Source organism: Cynocephalus volans, chromosome 2, assembly GCF_027409185.1.
Source record: "Cynocephalus volans isolate mCynVol1 chromosome 2, mCynVol1.pri, whole genome shotgun sequence".
Taxonomy (NCBI): Eukaryota; Metazoa; Chordata; class Mammalia; order Dermoptera; family Cynocephalidae; genus Cynocephalus; species Cynocephalus volans.
The window spans coordinates 149,785,044-149,801,017 of NC_084461.1; the positions used below are offsets into that span (position 1 = coordinate 149,785,044).

Sequence of the window (15,974 nt, forward strand, 5' to 3'; positions counted from 1 at the left end):
ACTTAAGGACCCAGGGAGCTTTTCTAATGCTGCCTTGACAGGGACTGCTGGTGATGAAGCTACATGCACACATGGCTTGAATGGTGCCCTATGCCTCTCTCCTCTGAGCAGGTGAACTCTACTTTTTAAGAGACATTCTTGTCCTCCATTCTTGACTGAAGTCCTCCTCATGTAAGTTATTAGAAGAATAGCTTAAACGAAGAGTATTTGTGGTTTTGCAGCTTAGATCAACCACAGTTGGGTCCTGCCTCATCCAGATCCCTTGCTGGGGTCTGGCATCGGGTCAGGGTCTGCAGCCTCGGTGGCAACGTGTGTGTGGGGTGGTCAGGACACGAATACAGCTCTTCTCTGTGACCTCCTCTAGGGCCTCAAAGACTGACCATTGGGATTTTAATTGTGTGCTCATAGACTGAGCCTTGCTCCACGCTGCTTCCTCTGCCACCCTTTATTACAGTCTCCCAAAGCATCTTTAATTATTGAAGAGGTAGGACTTTTGGGGAGGGTGTGCTCCTCCTGCACCCCACTAATGGTGGTGGTGGTTCACTCGTCACGGAAGATCAATGCACTGGTTCCCCCAGACCATTATAACTGACTTAGACCTTTTCAGAAAGCAACGCCTACAACATTCTAGTTTTAACCTATGAGAGCCTGGAAAAGCATTTAAAGAATCCCTCATGCCTACAGGGTCCCAATATGTCACTCCCCTAAATTCATACTACACGTAAGAGGGTGAAGGTTAATAATATATCGAAGTCTGGAGTCTTTGGACTAAATTCTCATGTTCTCAAAAGACACCTGGCTTCATATTAAGCTCCAGGGGCCATCACAAGCAATGGGCTTAACTGCTCTAAACAAGGAGGTGATAAGACTCTCCTTTGTATCTATTAACCCACATGCTAGATCTAGCGTTTTTAAAGGAGGGAGATTTGAGGCATTAGCATTTTCAGGACTTAGGAGGCTCAGCCTTTCTCCCATGGGTTCTGGATCTTGACTGTTCTCATGTAAGCAATGTCTCGCCACTCTTTTGATGGAAGGTGCTTGCATGACGAGGTAGTACACATGGTCGTGCGCTACAAGAAACTTGCGCCCACCTATAACGATGTGTTTTAACATTCTCTCTAATTAGTTTTTCTTACCAGCTCTTGGATAACTCCTGCACTCTATAATTATTTCTTTCACTGGCACTTATGCCGATATTGCACCCTTTGCCTAATAATTATTGTAATTATAGTCACTGTATTTGAATTTGGTGTCTGTGTGATAAACGGTTTTGTTATATGTTTGATGGGAAGTGATTTGTAAGTGGGTGTCTGTTGGAAGTTTTTGCGGTACAGCTTGAGATATGTTAAAATGTTTTTGGATAATAAATAATGTGATAGAGTAATACCATGACAGAAAGAAGCAGAAGAGAGCGAGATTAAGTTGAATTCAAGGAGAATTCTTGTAGGCTGCAAATGTAGCCTGAGAGCAGAAGGGGCCACTCCACATTCCTGATCATATGGGGGCCCGAAAGCACACACGGGGCTCCATGAACCCTGAGTTCTGAAAGTGGGTGACAGTTAAGACGGATGAGGAGAAACGCAGACCCCCACTGTGCTCAGTTCCCTGTTGTCATCCTTCCCTCTTGCACACCATCTCCCCAAGCTCAGCCTTCAGAGGCCAAGGGGCCCCAATTCCAGGAATGGGTTCCTAATGCTTTCTTTTTTTTTTTGAGAAAGCCAAGGGATTCATTCCTCCACTTCTTTGTCAACAGAAAAGGGAGAGTTGGTGGGAGTGAAGGATGTCAATGAAAAGTCAAAGCAGATAAGCAAGTAAAATTTAGGACCCAGCTGAAAAGCTACATCCACTGGAAAAACTTTCATGGGCCACTCAGCTACCTGCCATCCTGGAGAAGTGAGCTGTCTTCAGTTATGTGTCTGCACAGTTCTGTTTTCTGTGCTATGCTACAGAGGCGATCTGTCCTTCTGTTACACTTCACTTACCCACAGATCAAACTCTTATGTTGGCTCAGCACATTTTGTGGGCCCACTAAACTGATAATTAAGCCCCACTTATTTAGCTCTTACTAAGTGCTGTGTCTTATGCTAAGTGCTTCCTATGCATTATTTCACTTAATCCTCCCACCCATCCTTTGAGTCATGTATTATTATTATTTCCATTTTGTAGACGAGCAGTATCTTGCCAAAGTGACACACTAGTAAGGGGCAGAGCTAGGATTTCCAGCCAAGCAGGCTGACTCCACAGTCTACATGATCCTGTCTCCCAATTTCTCTGAGCAATTGGAGGACAGGAACATGTTCAGCAAATGCTGAAACACCTCTATTACACCTATTTTTGTATGATCTGCAGCTCAACAAATGTTAGGTCTCTTAGCATCAATGAACTACGGGGCTTATCGAGTGATTCATGAGTTCCTTTAGCATTTTCCTTTACCAGATGACAAGAGCTTTTTTCTTGAAGGCTTTGAGGCACTCCAGAGTTCATTAAGTCACTACTGACACTGGACACAACCTACGTGGTTCCTTCCATACCAAGCTCTGGGCTACAGTATGTGTTCAAGGTCAGGGTGATGGTGGGAGAATTTATGGGTGGGTGAGTCATAGCCCAGGAGGGGAGAGTGGGTGGGGAAGCCTCACCTGGACATACATACTCCTTCTTTTGCACGTCTGCCACATTGAAGCCCCTCAGGTGCACAGGAGCCATGCAGAGTGTGAACTGGCCAACTGTCCGCCTCTGTCGCAGCCAATCTGAGAGCCAGGCCAGGTGGCAGTCGCAGTACAGGTGGTTGGAGTGAAGGCGCCTGGCAGAGGAGGGACAGAGGCAAGACGCTGTCACAGATTGAAGTGGGGAGGCTGCCCCTGGCTGAACAGAGTGGTCAAAACCTCTGTTGCTCCCTTCCCCAGCATGATAATCCTCACGAGTCTGGGGAAGCTTTTCTTTCTGCACCGCTGAAACATAGGACCTCAACCCTTTCATTGCCAAGCCACAATGACAGTTATCCTCACAGGCAGGCCACGTACAAAGGATGCCCCAGGGTTCTGAGCAATTCCTCACTTCTTAATAGTAATTCCACCCTTTTCTTTCCCACTCTAGCAAGCCTCAGCACACAGGAGAGGGAGAGTGACATTACTATAGTGACAATCCTGATTCGAGTTAAACTTACAAAGGGTCAGCTTGTGCAAATCTCAGTACTTTAGCTAGCATGAGTTACTGCTGGCTTGACACACGCTTCTCAGTCTCAATGCCCCAGTCAATGGTGGCATGGTGGCTGATATCTGGTGTCACCTTTACCTGTTAGTTTTCCTTCATTTCCTCCCTAAGTGTCCCTTAGGAACACATTGCATGTAATGCTGCCCATGTGCACTAGCATCAATACCACTTGCGTGCACCACTCAGGGTGTGCAGGACACACGCAGAAGGGTACTTTTTTGAAGGCTGAACCTTCTCTTCACCCTCCTAATTAAATGAGGTGTTGTCCATACCAGACTCTTACAATCCACAACAATTTGTCCATAGTACCCCTCCTCTCCTCCCCAAGTTTAATTCCATATGTTCTGTTTGCTATTCTGACTGACTTAGGTGCCTCTGAAAAAATTTCCTAACCAGTTCCAGGACTTTCTGGTTTTTCCCCTTTAGTAGCTGTGATTCCAGATCAATTTCTTGCCTTGAGTGAATAAGATTCCCTAGAGAGATCTGCATGTTCCACTTCTGAGGGGAATCTCATCTGGTTAAATGACTTGAACTTCCTTTCCACTAACTAGGAGGCAAACTAAGGATATCCAGGGACTTCTAATGGTTTTTCTCCAAGGTCCCCCTATCGAGGGTTTCTGGTTTCCGCATTCCCTACCACCCTAGGTCATTTGAAGTGGTGTTGGGTGAGTTTCAGTCACACTAGCGTATCATTTACTTGAGTTTCTGATGCAGATTTCAAATGCCAAATCCTGGACATGCTAATCAGCTAGCAGTATCTTGGGACTTCCAAGTACTCTGTGTCAAGCCAGTTAATACTGAGTGGCAGCCCAAAGGAGTAGGTAGGGCTCCCTCCACGCCTGGAATGGAGAGAGCTGAAGGGCTCTTGACCACACTCCACTTAGCGTAAAGTCAATATTGCCAAACACTGGCCAAGTGCATCTAACTCGTGCTGCACGGGCAGAGATTTCCTGCTGCTGCATGAGCAGAAATCTCCATGGGCCAGTGCCACTGGGCCCTTGGCTGTCTTGGGCGGCTCCAGATCTCATCATATCAGACTAAATAAACCCATATCCCACATAAAATGTAATTTTTTTCCTGCTAAAAAATTTGAAAAGATTTTTATGATTTGTTTTAAAAAAGATTAATCTTGATGTAATTATCTTTTTGTATCTTACAGTGGGTTGAACACATTTTCATAGTGTTTTAGGCCCAAGATACTGTGACTATAATGGGTCCCAAACAATTCTCCTCTTTGAGTTCAAAGCTCAGAGGCCCTGAGCTGAAGCCAGCATTGCTTCCCCTTAGCCTGGGCTCTGGAAAGAAGTGCAATAGGCAGGAAGGGGTTGGGGAGCAAAAATCCTAAGCTGCTGGGAAGGACCTCTGTTTATTTAACAAACATAACCACTTTGAGCCAAGAAGAGAGAGGAGGCTTCTTGATGGTGGACTTTCAGCTGGTTACTATTTCCTAAAAAGCAGGAATGAGAGGAGGGGATTCCAGACCAGGAAGCCTGTACTGTGTATAAATGTTGCCTAGGGAGATGGCCACTGTGGGTCTGTCTGGGGGACAAGGCAGAACACGGGGCAGACTGTAGTGGCAGGTGCAGGCTAAGGCGCAACTTTTTTGTGTGCCAGGGGAAGCAGAACCTCATCATGAGAATTTGGCTTTTATTTGGAAAGGCAGTTACCCTCTTTGGCAGTGAGGCATGGAATTTCAGGCAGCAGGGATTCACCGTGAGGCAATGAGCATGGATCCATGAGTCAGATCAATGCAAACCAATTCCCGTCAGTTCCAATCAAGGGTAAAAGATCAATGGAACAACAAAAATGAGGTTTAGGTAAGCCAGATTCTTACTGAGCTGATTAATTTCTGGGATAATAAAAATGTCAGAGGTTTCCCTTTTGGAAGATTATATTAGGTTGGTTATTTCTCAATCCCAGCTGGCCAGCCCCAAGCTTGCTCTCTTTTTAACCTTGCTACAGATGGTTCCTATTCCTTTGTCCATCTTCACAGGAATTTTCTTCCTCCTAAGTGGATGTCACAGAAAAGGGTGACCCACACGGACTTGGAAGCCTTGGGAAGGCTCTTGTCAAGAGCCAGGGCAATGACAAGCCTAGTTCCTTTCTCTTACCATTTTATCCACCAGAAATGCTGGAAGAGTCAAGCTGGGAAGATTCTTTCAAACAACCTTTTGCATCATGTTTGGGAGATCAAATTGAGCGCTGCCATCCCAAATACTAATATTAAAAGAATATTAATAATCATGATGATCATAAAATTTGGGCTCGGACACTGCCAGGAGTAGTTATAATTCTCTTGAGGAGAAGGGGAATTATGTTAGTTACTTTTGATCATTTTGGTAAATTGTGATGGCAATGACACGGGGACCTGCTATTGCCTCCTGGGCTGTACAGAGGCTCTGGTCTCCCCTTCCTCGGCTCTTCCACTTTTGCTCCTGCTGAATGGTATGAGCACAGGCTCTGATGGTAAATTGCCTGAGTGTGACATTGGCTTTGTGCTTTCTGGCTTTGGCTTTGGACAGATATTTAATTCTGGACCTCAGTGATATCATCTGTAAAATGGGGATATTCATGGTGCCTTCTTCCCAGGGATAGAGTGAGGATTCCAATGATTCAGGGAAAGTGCTTAGCACCAAGCCTAGCACACAGTACACCACTGAAGAAATGTTTGCTATTATTATGACAGATAGGAGAGTAGCTCCAGACTTCAGTCTCTTTCCAAGCATGGCCCTGCCAGTTCAAGGCTACACTTTCTTATCTAGATATTAAAGGATCAAGGTGCTTGGGTGGTTCCTGCATGTTGTTTTGCAGTGTTTTGCTGATAGACACACCATATTCCATGTTGATGAAAGCACCTTTACAGAACATAAGGTGAATGAATACAAATGCCAATTTATAGAAGGTGCCTTTTAGCCACAGACGCTAAATTAAATTTCCAGCAAATCCTTTTAGAGAGGGTCAGCATTCATTTTCTATAAAATGTGGCTTTCTGAATTCAATATAAAAGCTTTCCTTTAGAAATCCCGTTTATGACTTCCTTCCTCTCTCCTCTTCCCTCCTTCTCCACCACCACCAGTCTCCCCCCAACCCCCCAACACACACACTTTAATTACAGTGAAGGGGGATTAGTCAGCTCAAGTCTCCAGGGAGTTCTACACAGAGCCATCTCTGAAATTAAACTAAAGAGAAAATGGCAGCAGGCAGGGAGCAAAGAGAACAGATGAGATGGATTGATTGATCTGAACTCATCAGATGAATGTTCAGGACCACAGAGAAGAATGACAACAGAAAGGAGAAAAAGCCCTCCCGCCCTCTTCTGCCTCCCTGACACACTCCAAACAAAGCACCCGAGATCCAGGCCTAACCACGTCCCCCAACACCCATGGAACCAAGCCAGCTTCTGCTACTGCTGCTCCTAAACTGCAAATAACAAAGAGGGGAAGTCTAAATCACAGAGGAACGGCCCACAGGAGCTGGACTGCTGATTTCTGCAGGTGAAAGTCATTTTTCTTTGATGGAATGCACTTGTCTGGAGGGACGCAGGCCCAGCATCCTGAGGCTCACTTCTAGCTTCTTGCTCAGGAGCCCTGGGCCCCGCTCTTCCCCTGCTCATTTGTGCTTTGCTGGGGACTTTGAAGAGGTCTTTGAATACTAAATGGCTTCTCCTTAAAATTCCATCACTGCGCCATCCCATTTTAAGAGGGAGGGGAAAGGATAAATTTTCTTGGCTGAGTTACGCTATCGTATGAGGGGTCCAAGGAAGAATTTGAGAAGCAAAGATAGAAGCTGGGCTCAGATTATTATTATTCTGTGTAATAACTGGTATTTGTTGTGTGCACACCAATTTACATGTTAAAGTGCACTTCATTCTTACAACTTTGAGGTAAGCATTTATTAATTCACTTTCCCCGAAGCACAGAGAAATGAAGAAACTTGCCCAAAGTAAGTGGCAGAGATCCCATTGAAACTCGGGTCTGCCTGACCACAAACTCTGTCCTCCTCAAGGTTCTCTGTACTGCTTCTTGATAAACTGCTTCACTGGCCATTGTTTTCTCCTCACTGGGAGATAAGGCCACTTTCTCAGGAGGGCAGTGGTTCTCAAACTTAGTGAGCATTCATATCTCCTGGAGGGCTTGTTAACATCACATTGCTGGGCCCCACAACCGGAAATTCTGATTCCATAGGTCTAAGGTGGGCCGGAATTTTGCTTTTCTAACAAATTCTAGGTGATGCTGGTCTAGGGACCCCACTTTGGGAACCAATGCTGTAAGGATTTTCAAATCTCATGGATTCCATATTATTCCAGGGGCATAGCTGGTTGCTTGAAATTTTCAGTCCAGATTTTTGGAGAAATAGTGTGATAATAATAATATAACAATCAATATCATTTATTGTCTACATGACAAGCACTTTACATATCTAATTTCTTTCTTTCTTTCTTTCTTTTTGTGGCTGGCCAGTATGGGGATCCAAACCCTTGACCTTGGTGCAGTCTAACCAAATTAGCCTTCTATTTTCTTCTGATCCTCACCACCACCCCTATTTATAGAGGAGGAAACAGAGGACATGCAGCTAATAAAGGGTTCAGCAGGAATTCTAGCCCTTTGACTTAACCCTAAATGTATTTGTCTGAAAACTCTTGGGACTGCCTCTCCCCTTCTACTGTGATGTAAAACAACACCTGAGGCTCTATCAATGCAAGACAAACATCCAGTATGGACCCCTTTGGACAGGCCACTGGAGTCTACTGCAGAGAAACTTACAAAGGGGTTTCTGGCTGAGGACAGAGGGGAACTCCCCAGGTAATAAGGGCACTGCAACTGTTCTCAGTATTGGGAGTCATCGGGATATTTGCTTCCTGAGTACACACCCGGGAAGGCTTAAACCCATCTGAGACATTAAAGATAAAAAAGTAAATTCCTGCAATCTAATATCAAAATATCATCCAGGGAGCTGGTACATGACATTAGCTAAGGAAATGGTGAATCATTAAGCCACTGTTCTATATGTCCTGTGACAGTATAAAACTAATAATCTTTTCCATCGAGATGGAAAACACAAACACACACAGTACAGGAAGAAGTCCACCAGTCCCAGGGTGAAGAGAAATGAGTCCGTCTGATGCAGAATGGTGGATCAGAACTAGGGATGGTACCGTGATCCTTTCCATCATCCGCCCTCGCTTGACGACACACCCCTTAGTTAACAGCAGCAGGAGAAGGCATTTGAATAGGGACTGTCCACCAAGGCACAGCATGGTAGATTTTCCAAGCAGCTTAGAGTGCTGCTCTTTGGGCGTGTCAGGTGGGGAGGAGGTGGGGACCATTACTCACAGAGTTCGGATCTTCGGCATGTGGTTGAAGCTGGTGACCAGGATGCGGCTGATGTTGTTGTTGTTGAGGGTGCTGAGGAGATAGAGGAAAAGGGGAAGTGGTCAGTAGGGGAGCACCAGGAGGCAGAAAGGGAGGGAGCGATGTGCCTGCAAGAGGGACAAGTCAACAGCCATGGGCCCGTCAGGGGGCAGCTAGAGACAGGTGGACAGGTCTCCAATGATAAGAGAGCCCACTGACCCCTTTGCTCAGGTGGCTCCCTTCTCCCCTCTGCTGCCCTCTCAGAACTCACCCACCCACCTTGATAATCATTTTGTTTCCTGAAGTCCTACTATGTGCTGAGCGCTTCATTATAATATCTCTAATCCTTACAACCAGTTACATATTACTGTCCTCTTTTAAAGAGAAGGGAAAAGAATTCATCATTTTGCTCAGTAACACAACACTACAAAGTAGGTATTATCCTCCTCTACAGAGGAGGCTGAGCTACAGAGAGGTTAGTAACTTTCCCAAGGACCACAGCTGCTAAGCTCTGGAGGTGGGATTTGAAACCAGCATGACCTCACTCCTATCTCCTTGCTCTGCCCATCGCATGTATTGCCTTACACACAGTGCTCTGTGGATAGGTTACTCTGCCTGTTCCAGGCATCTTCTGACAATTCAAGCACATCTTATCTCAAGCGAGTCTGCAAGGACAGAGACGATGTCTCCTCCTGCTCGTGTATCTCCATGACCACAGACGGGACTCCTGCAGTGCAATGTTAGCACCAATGGGCACTTTTGTATAGGGAAAAGTGAAGAGAAAGGTGTGAGCTCTACAAACGGCCCAGAATGAAATAAGACTCCTGAAGAATGAAGTCGAGATACAGGTAAGTGCAGCCCAGGCCTACCCTTCTAAAAGGAAGCCCTTCAAGAAGCCCAGGGGAAGCACGGCAGCCCAGCAAGGCTGTCTGCAGAGGCCTGCAGTGTATACAGCAGGAGTGCCTTTTCGGGTCAGTGGGTTCAGCGACTACCCAGATGGAGAGGCAACAATACATGGGAAGGCCAGCCTCGTTCTCAGCTATCTGACCCCACACCTGCCACGCTCTGCATCCCAAAGAGCAAGAGCTGGCGACAACTTTTGATACCATCCTTCACAGTGGCCGTTTTCTCCCGTGTCTTTCTTTTCTCTGCTCCCCCAAGGCCACATCAGACATCACCCCTCATCAACCCAACTTCTCTTATCCTCTTCTGGGTCCTCACTGGCCCTCACTGGCCCAGGAAGAAGCCTTGTTTTGGAAGCCTTCATAGTTTAAGCAGACTTCTTCTGCCCCAGGCTCTTGGTAAACACATTATCTTCCTCTTAAAATGCCCTGTATGTCATCAGCTCTGCAAAGGCAGGAACATTTTCTATCTTGTGCATCATTACAGCCACATGACCTGGTCTACAAATGGTTCAATCAAGTCTTACTGTTCCCTAATTGTGTAGTCTTGGGCAAGTTATTGACATCTTTTATCCGCAGTTTTTTTTATCTGTAAAAGGAAGCAGGTAACAGAACCTATGTCATAGGCTGGTAAAAGGCTTAGTACATAGTATGTTCTCAGTAAACAGAGGCTACCATTTTACTGATATTGGTGGAGAGAATCTAGTCCTGTCCTGATCGTTTTTATTCTTCCCACCCCAAATTCCATGGAAATAGAAACAGAGCTTTGTCCAGCACACAGTGGCCCCCATACCCAACCCATCCAAGAGGCATGCTCGATTCCTTCTCCAGCCCCTGTGACTCTAGTCCAGAGCAGGATTCCAGTGACTACATCCTCCTTGCCCCAGACTATTCTCCAAATCTCTCTGTTCTACTAGTCATTTGTTTGGCCAATAAGGCCAGGAAGAAGTCTATTTACGCAAAAGTAGGTAACCTAATTCTCTTCCTCCCTCTCTCCCATATTGATTGTGCAACTACCTTGTGTCTAGCACTATGTTAAGCATGTAGTATGGTAAAGAGGAATGACAGACCACATTACACTGCCTGCTTTTGCTACTTCGTAACTTCAGTGATGCGCAGATGCAGATACTTGGCATTTAATGAAGTTGTATCTACTCAGCTGTTTTGTTTCATGTGGCTTGTCTTTTCTCCGTGTGTATGTGTGTGTGTGTGTGTGTGTGTGTGTGTGTGTGTGTGTGTGTGTGTGTTGTGCATGTGCGTGGGGGTATCCATCCTGTCTCTGTCCACCCAGAAAGCCTTCAGAATATCTTACCAGACAACAGTGAAGAATTTTTCACTCCCATCAGACCAGGCTTTGGCAGGGAGCTTCCTGGGGGTGAGGAACATGCTCCCTCATCTTCCCTGTGGATTTGGAGTGCCTCCAGGGCAGAAATGGTGCTTTCATTTCCCCTTCTATTCATCTCAGTGTTCTGGTCTCCACACTTGGGGGGATACCAAGTTAGGGTTGTTGACTGATGATCAGACTAAAATCTGAGCATCTTCCTTGTCTCTCAAAGGCAAAGAGCAAGAAGCTTTTGCAGAGAGAAGGTTTCTTTCTGACCATTCCCAGCCACTCAATATCAGGTGGAGTTCACTGTCCGGCCCTAATTTAGCTAAATATATAGTTCAGTTATACGTAAGGCTTCAACTTAACTGCATCCGGCAGTAGTCCGGCAGCAATGACTTATTAATGTATTACTACACTGATATTTAAATGTGAGCTGTAATGAGAGCTATAAAACATTTACGATAATAGCTATTATTCCAGAACCAAAATGACTAAACACAGTATTCAGACTTCCATGATTTGCTGCTTGGAGCTAGCCAGCCCAGGGATGTCAAACGGTTGGTAACCTCTTAGATGTGGATCTCTATGGCAGCTACAGTTTTTGTTTCCCTAATAAACATAGATTTATTTGATTTCTAGTCTTGGCAGCTTTTGCCCACGCAGAGAGCATGGTGCTCTATCTGGTTCTTGTGTCCCGCCTAAGCAGCTGACATTCAGTGGAGGAATTGTTACAGCCCCAATGCAGCAGAACAGAATTGGAGAACATGGGCCTCGAAGGTAGAGACCTGGTTTAGATTCTGGCTGTGCTGCTTGCAGCCTATGCAACCATGTAAATTTCTTAATCTCATTAAATTTCTTCCTTTGTAACATGGAGATAATGATAGCACTGATCTCATAGAGCTTTAGTGGCTATTAAATGAGATGATACTAATCATTGCCAACATTAACTGAGAGCTTATTGTATGGCAGACAGGCTCTGGGTTAAGGGTGCTACACTGTAGCATCTCATTTAATTTCTCCGATCACCTCACGAGGCAGGGACTTTTGTCATCTCCATTTCATTGATGCAGCAAGCTGTGGTGGCAAGATTTGAATCCAAGCAAGCCAGACTCCAGGAATGAGATCTGTATCTGTTCCTTATTACTGCATTTACAGATTACCATGAATTTAGTGACTTAAAACAATATAAATTTATTTTCCTACAGCCTATAGGTCAGAAGTCTAAAAGGGGTTCACGAGGCTGTGTTTATTTCAGAGGCTTCAGGGGGAGAATTTGTTTCTTTACCTTGGCAGCCTGTAGAGACCACCCACATCCCTTGTCTCATGGCCCCTTCCTTGCATCACTCCAGCCTCTTGCTTTGGTTGTCACACCTCCTAGTACTCATTGTGATCTCCTGCCTCCCTCTTACAAGGACCCCCGTGATTACATTTATAGCCTAGCTGGTTAATCCAGGATAACCTTCTTTTGCATCCCCCTCCCCCAGGATCCTTAATTTAAACAAATCTGCAAAGTCCTTTTTGCCATATAAGGTAACATTCATAGGTTCCTGGGATGAGGATGTGGGCATCTGTGGGGGGCCACTGTCCAGCTGACCACCATGCTCTCGAAACAAGGTATGCAAATCACTTAGCACATTGCCTGGCTCATGGTCAACATTCAAAAATCATTAGCTATTGTTCTTGTAGCTTGTGTTTGTTTAGTCCTTTCCAGTTTATAGCACAGTTTCACATTGATCTCATTTGGTACTTGTAGTAGTGTGAGGTTGGGATTATTATTCCCATTTTAGAGGTGAGCAATTTGAGGCTAAGAAAAGTTAGGGGGCTTACCCAGCAGGCACCACATGAGTCCCTGGTGGATTCAGGGCTTGCAGTTCTTTCTTTACAGCACATCCCTGTACCCCACCCTGAATTACCCACTGCCTCCTACTTTTAGACCCAGTCTGTGACTCCAGCATGGATAGTCCCTGTCATCTCTCCCACAGTACCCAAAGCTAGAAATATCTGCACGAGCCCCCTGTTGCCTCTTGTTCTATACTCCTCCTGGAAAATTAACCAACAGAAAAATGAAAGGTTCTGTCTGACAGTGACACCCTTCCCATCATTCCCACTGGACTGCTGGCTCAATCTAAGCTATGGTGACCTTGTCAACCTCATCTTATTTACCTCCAACTCCTAGAGATTTGCTCATTCCAGAGTCTAGCCTCAACCTCTCTGCTCTGCTCCTTTGGAGGTATTTTGAGAAAATGTGCTTTCTTCCAAATTACCCAGGTAGCAGTTAGAGGTTTTCCCCCAATTAAATACTCTTAATTCAGCATTTTTCATCAGCTTTCAAGCTCAAGTTCAGGGTCAAATTAATTCTATAAATTTCAGGATTGTTCTGGTCTCCCCATAACCATCACAAGTGATTGATGTGCATTTCATATGAACCAGAAATAAAGCCATGCTTCTCCCCTCAACCATGGGATTTAAAAGAAAGTCCACCAACTTCCCATTTCTCTCTTATAAAGTCCTTACCCCATTATAAATACTGTATACTGAGACTAAGTTTGACCTGTATACTGTCCAGTTTCTCTACAGCTTGTTATTATTGGAGCATAAATACCTAATGAAAAAGGATCATTTTCCATATTAAAATGATCCATCTGGACAACACTACTCCTGCCAATGGATCCTATTCTCTCTTGATCATGAGCACTAGAAAGTGTACACTAAAAATTTTTTCCAGCCCACTAGGGATTACTGAGTTCATTTTTGCTCCCATACTGCACAAATAGAACCTCAGCACCCTGAAAGAGTTCGTGCCTCCTCATGTTTCTCAGCTAAATATGGGGGTATTGTGGTAACACAGGGGCTCCCCGGCAATGAAGAATGAATGAGGAAGCAGTGCACACAATGGGCAGCTCCAGGGGCTGGCAGACAACTGCCCATAGGCCAAATCCCATCCAATACAGCCTATTTTTGTAAATGAAGTTGTACCCATTCATTTCTGTATTGTCTATGGCTGCTTTTGTGTTACAACGGCTGAGTAGTTGCGACAGAGACCATATGGCCTGGAAAGCCTAAAATATTTACTATCTGGCTTTCCATAGAAAATGTTTGTTGATCCCTAGCTGCTCCAGAACTGGCTGTTCTAGCTCTGCCATTGCCAATGACCAAGAGTGAAATGTTGGGCAAGTCACACAACTGCTTGAATTGAGTCAGAACTTTGAAAACTTAAAAACAAAACAATTTCAAAACTTAAAGACAAAAACATTTTCAGGAAACCCCAAGTGGCAAGTAGCAGAGCTGGGATTCAAAAGGAGGCAGTCCACACTCCTAGCCACTGTACCATGCTCCACCCTTAGAAGATCGGTCCCACTGCTTCTGGCCTATGCCCATAGCTCTAATGCAACAGTATCACCTGTGAGCCTGTATCACATAATCACAATGCTTCAATCCACCTTGGGTTGGGCATGGAAGGAAGTTGGACAGTAAGTGGTTCTCACCTGGCAACTTGTTCGAGATGCAGATTCTCAGGCCACACCCAGACTTACTGAATCAGAAACCCTGAGGTATGTCCCAGCCAAGTGTGTTTTAATGAGCCCTCAGAGGATTCTCACAGAAGTTCATGTTTGTAAACCACCAAACTAGGGAAAAGGCTAAGAATAGAGCTTTTCTAAGTGTAAAGGACAGTATATAGGATGCCCTGTTGCTGCATCTGAGACCGAAGGCCTCTTTTATGGAGGGCGTGATGTTTTCCTGCTTAGGAAGAGGCTCAACCTCTGAAACAGTACACAGTCTTCAATAGAGGTAGCTGTAATCACCCTGGAGAACTCTAACTTGGCTCCTGCCCCGGCTCTCCACTGTTCTCTTGGTGTGAATGTGTGGCTCTCCCTTGCGTCACTCAAGATAGCCATCTCTGATCTGGGGGAGCCAAGTCCAGCTGCCGCCATGCCACTCGGGCAACCTTAATAAGGCTGATGTTTGCCTCTGTCTCCTCTGATTAGGCCATCGCTTTATCACTCTGTGCTTTCCTGGCTCTGGGTGTAATCCGTGTGTTGTGTGTCCATAACACCATGTAATTGGCTCTAATGCAACAATATTATCTGTGAGCACGTGTCACATAATTGCAAAACCAGGCATCTGCAGCAAGTGCCATTGCAGCCTCCTAGTGTGCCAACCTTCCTGAGGTGCTCTTAGAACACCTCCTCTTTCCACACAGGTGAGGATCCAGATGCCTTGGGTCACACAGACCCTCTTGGCAGGTTGGCCCATTCATTCCCTGCCTCCAGAGGTTGACTTCTCCCCTAGTCTGGATAAGCAAGGTGGCTTCCTACTTAATGGTCCCCAAGAAGGAGATGTCTTTGGCATCCTCTTGGCAACAGGATGTCTTTTAAAAGTGAGCCTGGAGATGTCCTGACTTACACTTACAAATGTGGGTGTCCAAAGGCCAATACTCCAAGCCTAGAAGAAAGAATTACCTCCAAAAGTGCCAATATTGAATTCACAGGGGTGGGCACAACTGAAGTATGCAGAATCATTTCCTGAAGAGCAGCTAAGTGTAAATACTGTGGGTGGACCCTGTGGGAAATACCTAAACTTCTGGCCTGGGGGATATAAAACACAGAGGGGTCTAGCAGTGTCTGGGTCTCAAGGGGAGGGGTGAGAGAGCTCACTGCTGCCCCTCATCCTGCTTGGATCAGGCAGAGCAAGAGGAATGAAACTGAAGACACTTCAGAGCCTTGCGGCTGTCCATTAGGTGCCTGCTGTCCTCTCTAACTCATATGTCAAAGCCAGGCTGGCTCTTCTTGGTCATGCTGGGTGGCTGCTGATTGACAGCCATCACGGCTCCAGGAATCACGGCCTATTTCTGATGACCAGGCCCTACAACACTCTTGAGATCTTAGGAATGTGAATGCTGTTGGCTGACTCAGCTCCACTGGTATATGTGTAACTGGCTTCTCTTGGTGAACTCGGCCCAGGAGAAAACACACCGAGTGTGCAAGGGGTCCTCTGAAGTGGAGAGAGGCATCCCTAAGCCTCTCCCCCAGCACAGGGTCTCAGGCCATTGTTGGCATCTTAGTTATTTTTAGATGAAGCTCCCTTCACTGTTTCCTTTCTATCAAGGTTAAACCTGTCTTTCTCACCCAGCTGCTTACTGTTCCGACATGCCTGAGGGCTTTAAGAAACTCCAGAAATCAGGAA

The 15,974-nt window shown here is 45.6% G+C and overlaps 1 protein-coding gene across 1 annotated transcript in view; it reads right to left on the reverse strand.

The window, feature by feature from the left end:
• The window catches only part of SLIT3 (slit guidance ligand 3), a 597,642-nt gene that overhangs the window by 133,694 nt on the left and 447,974 nt on the right, over positions 1 to 15,974 (reverse strand). The window contains exons 7-8 of the mRNA XM_063085643.1: positions 8,544 to 8,615; positions 2,637 to 2,800 (exon numbers count right to left, since the gene is read on the reverse strand). Of these exons, the coding sequence (XP_062941713.1) occupies positions 2,637 to 2,800; positions 8,544 to 8,615 (236 nt within the window). The remainder of the gene's footprint in view (positions 1 to 2,636; positions 2,801 to 8,543; positions 8,616 to 15,974) is intronic.